The following is a 3,298-nucleotide window of genomic DNA, read 5'->3' on the forward strand; positions in this document are numbered from 1 at the left end:
CCCAGGTAAGCTCTTGCATTATTCTGGCTCTGGCTCCGGCCCAAGTCAAGCACCGTGTGTATACAGAATATTTTGTACTGGACATGTATAGAAACAATGACTCAAGGTCTTAAATTATGGTTTTTCTGAAACTGCTGCCACTGTTGTGAAATAAGACAGCCATCTGCAGTACCTTGCTGCTATGTAGTGAGTGAGTGACTGCAATCAATCGCGTACTGCTTCAATGCCCATGCTTGAATGATTGCGTCTAGAAATGGATTTCCATACATTTTAGGGGAATAAATAAGTGGATCTATATTTGATTTAACTGTGTCTGCATGAGGGCGGACCTTTAAAAAATATGTTATGTTGATTAAAAAATATCCTATCTGGACAGGAGGGGATTTGAATTGTATTTACACAAACTGCTTACCACAATTAAATTATTGTTTTTAAACAGTTAATAATGCCCTTTCTTCTTTTTGAGCATTATGTTCACATATGTAGGCTACATTATTAAGACACTCGACATTATCACGGGCACGGTGGGGCAATTTTAAACCACACCCTACGCTTGCTATTATGGTGGCAGAGATTGCATCCGGGTTATCTTTGAGCGCATGCGTATTAGTGCGGAAGATCAACCTCCTCCAAATGGCTTGGTAAACACATATTGGTGGCCAAAAAGCAGTGATCCAATTTCTCAAAAAAATCGTTCTCCCACTGGGGCAGAATCATCTCAGGTGGTTAGGCTCGGGAGACTTCACCACACCTGTAGCAGCAGGTACAATAGGCTTAATCATCCTCACTCTCGTCAGGTTCGATTACTGAGCATTCACTAGCAACCGACTCCATTTTGAGGTTATCAGGGGAGCATGTAGCCTAACCATTCCTAGGCATTAACGTTAGTTTATTCATAATAAGTACAGGTTTGTAGCCCAGTCAGAAACCCCAACTATTTCAACAGTGTATTTTTTTAAATCCGATTTAAACCTTATGCCGGCTCCTAACCTTAAGACCAAAAGGCTACGTTTTGTTTTCAGAATATTTTTGTTACGATATAGCCAATCTCGATTTTGTGGCTGTGACAACCAAAAACTTTACTTGGCGCCACTTTTCCTGTTCGCGTGCATCAAGAGTCCGCGTCATCCTTCCTAATCCCATCCGGGTTATAATCTTTTTCGCATTTACACGAAGTCGACGTCAGCTTTCGAGTTAGAACATACGTGTCTAAGTATTCCGGTAAGTGAACTAGAATTGCCCTATCAGATTAATTTACGGATGTATTTTTGTTCTGTTAATAGTGTTATTTTAAAGTTGCATCAAGTCGCGCATTGTAATATCTTTACCTTGTATTATGAAGATCAGTCGTTACAGTGTTATGTAACTTTCATTTGCAGAGTAGCACTATCAGCTACAATGTAACACGAGTATTACATTGTCTTCACGAAATGTTAAACATTATTACAAATCAGTGTTTTGAAACATTTACCCAAGCCTGAAGTATAGGGGACTGGAGGGTTACACTGGTGTAGTAGGCTAACGTTACCTAAAACACATTTTTATAAGCTTATACTGTATTATATGTATATAGGCTGCTAAGTAAACATTCATTTATACATTTTATTTATTGTTCCCCCCCAGTAGGACAAAAACCTTTTCAACATGGACCAGGTAATGCAATTTGTGGAGCCCAGTCGGCAGTTTGTGAAGGACTCGATAAGGCTTGTGAAGAGGTGTACCAAGCCAGACAGAAAAGGTAATCTATCCTATATCATAGATATCCTTATAATGAATTGACTGTTGTGAAGGGCTGATATCAAACACTGTACTTACCTTTGAGGGATTCTCACAAGCCTCTCTCTAGCATGCTGTGGTATAGATGCATTAAACTGACTGGGCATATATTTCTCTGTATTATAGATCATTATCACTCTTTCTGCTTAATTAATCAGTTGACTGTTCAAATTCATATGTTGTTTACAATAACAATATTGTACATTTTATTGTATTGTATTTATTTTATGATTTGTTAGCCTCTGATTGACCTAACTTTGCAATGTAGCAGCTATCTGAATTTGGCCATGGAAAATCGGATTAAACTTTGTTCTTTCTAATTTCAGAATTCTCAAAGATTGCCATGGCCACAGCGATAGGTTTTGCTATCATGGGCTTCATTGGTTTCTTCGTCAAACTCATCCACATCCCAATCAACAACATCATTGTGTAAGTATTAATCGATAATAGCCTATTATTACTGTTAATCAACCACTGCACAATGATGATAGATGGCAGTGTTCCTCAATGGAGATTGCTTTTTATATGAATGACTTTGCAATTAATTCATATAATTTTGTCTTGCAGTGGTGGTTGAATATCTCCCCTGGCTGATTAACTACCTGCATGCAACTGGACATGGGATTAAAGTGTTAACATTTTTTGTATATTATAATTATCTTCAGTTCATATTTGTTTGCTTTGTAAATAAATTTGGATTAATAAGAGATCAAATCTCATGTGTTTATTTCCTCTAAATCACAGAAAATATTAACTTCGATCTAGGGCGTTGGCATTGGGCATATTGTTTTGATTAACACATTATTTGTTACATTTCCTGTAAGGAATGACTGATACTGTCTTCCATGATCTGATTCTGAATGGACTGATAAAATAAAGTTCATTATCTCCTGTTTTCCATTTAATCTCCATGTTATTCATGCTCAGTTTGTTTTGCACAATTTCATATCATAGTCAGATAAGATAAGCTTGCAGAGCTTCTGCTGCACTTAACCTTTCTCCATTTACTATGTTCACTTGTGTAGACCTTGTTCCCTTATAAGGCTAGCAGAAAACATGACCTTTCTCTCTACAGTGCAGAATCTTGAGAATCAGTGAGTATCTCTAGGGAATTCTAAAGGAGTATTATGTGAACCTGTGTGTTCCACATTCTATGGCTTCTATCCCACATTCTATCCCATTTTACTGCTATAAATAATGCAACACACATGAGGAAAACAAGTAGAGCTTTATATTTATAGGCAGAAGGAAATTAATTTGTAACGTGGTGGGAAAAGGTTCAAAGCCCAGTGTGTGAAAATATATATTTTTGTATTTTACCAGAAGGGAAACCTGTATGGATTACATTTTGAAGAGGTGAGTAAAATCGTAAGCTTCATGTTATGAAAATCATCTCCAAGTATGAATCGTTGATTCTGAGGTTGCATTGTCTTTCACATCGCCATAGGGTGGGGTTTCAGAGCAACGGTGTGGAAAAGACCAATATAAAATATCCCCATCAAATAAAATGCCATTAGAATTC

The 3,298-nt window shown here is 37.2% G+C and overlaps 1 protein-coding gene across 4 annotated transcripts; it reads left to right on the plus strand.

Moving 5' to 3' along the window:
* Positions 1-587: 587 nt before the first annotated feature.
* LOC110530371 (protein transport protein Sec61 subunit gamma) lies at positions 588-2,483 on the plus strand. 4 transcript variants are annotated; one of them, XM_021613370.3, is made up of 4 exons: positions 588-763; positions 1,624-1,738; positions 2,103-2,205; positions 2,344-2,483. In XM_021613370.3, the coding sequence occupies exons 2-4, from the start codon at positions 1,645-1,647 to the stop codon at positions 2,351-2,353; spliced, it is 207 nt and encodes a 68-aa protein (XP_021469045.1). In that variant the 5' UTR covers positions 588-763; positions 1,624-1,644; the 3' UTR covers positions 2,354-2,483. The 4 variants fall into 4 exon arrangements, with proteins under 4 accessions (XP_021469045.1, XP_021469043.1, XP_090038478.1 ...); XM_021613368.3 differs by lacking the exon at positions 588-763 and adding an exon at positions 902-1,221; XM_021613369.3 differs by lacking the exon at positions 588-763 and adding an exon at positions 1,087-1,221 and having other exon boundaries at positions 1,627-1,738.
* Positions 2,484-3,298: the final 815 nt, after the last annotated feature.

The sequence above is a fragment of the Oncorhynchus mykiss genome, chromosome 8, assembly GCF_057628025.1.
Source record: "Oncorhynchus mykiss isolate SJ-2025 chromosome 8, ASM5762802v1, whole genome shotgun sequence".
Classification (NCBI taxonomy): Eukaryota; Metazoa; Chordata; class Actinopteri; order Salmoniformes; family Salmonidae; genus Oncorhynchus; species Oncorhynchus mykiss.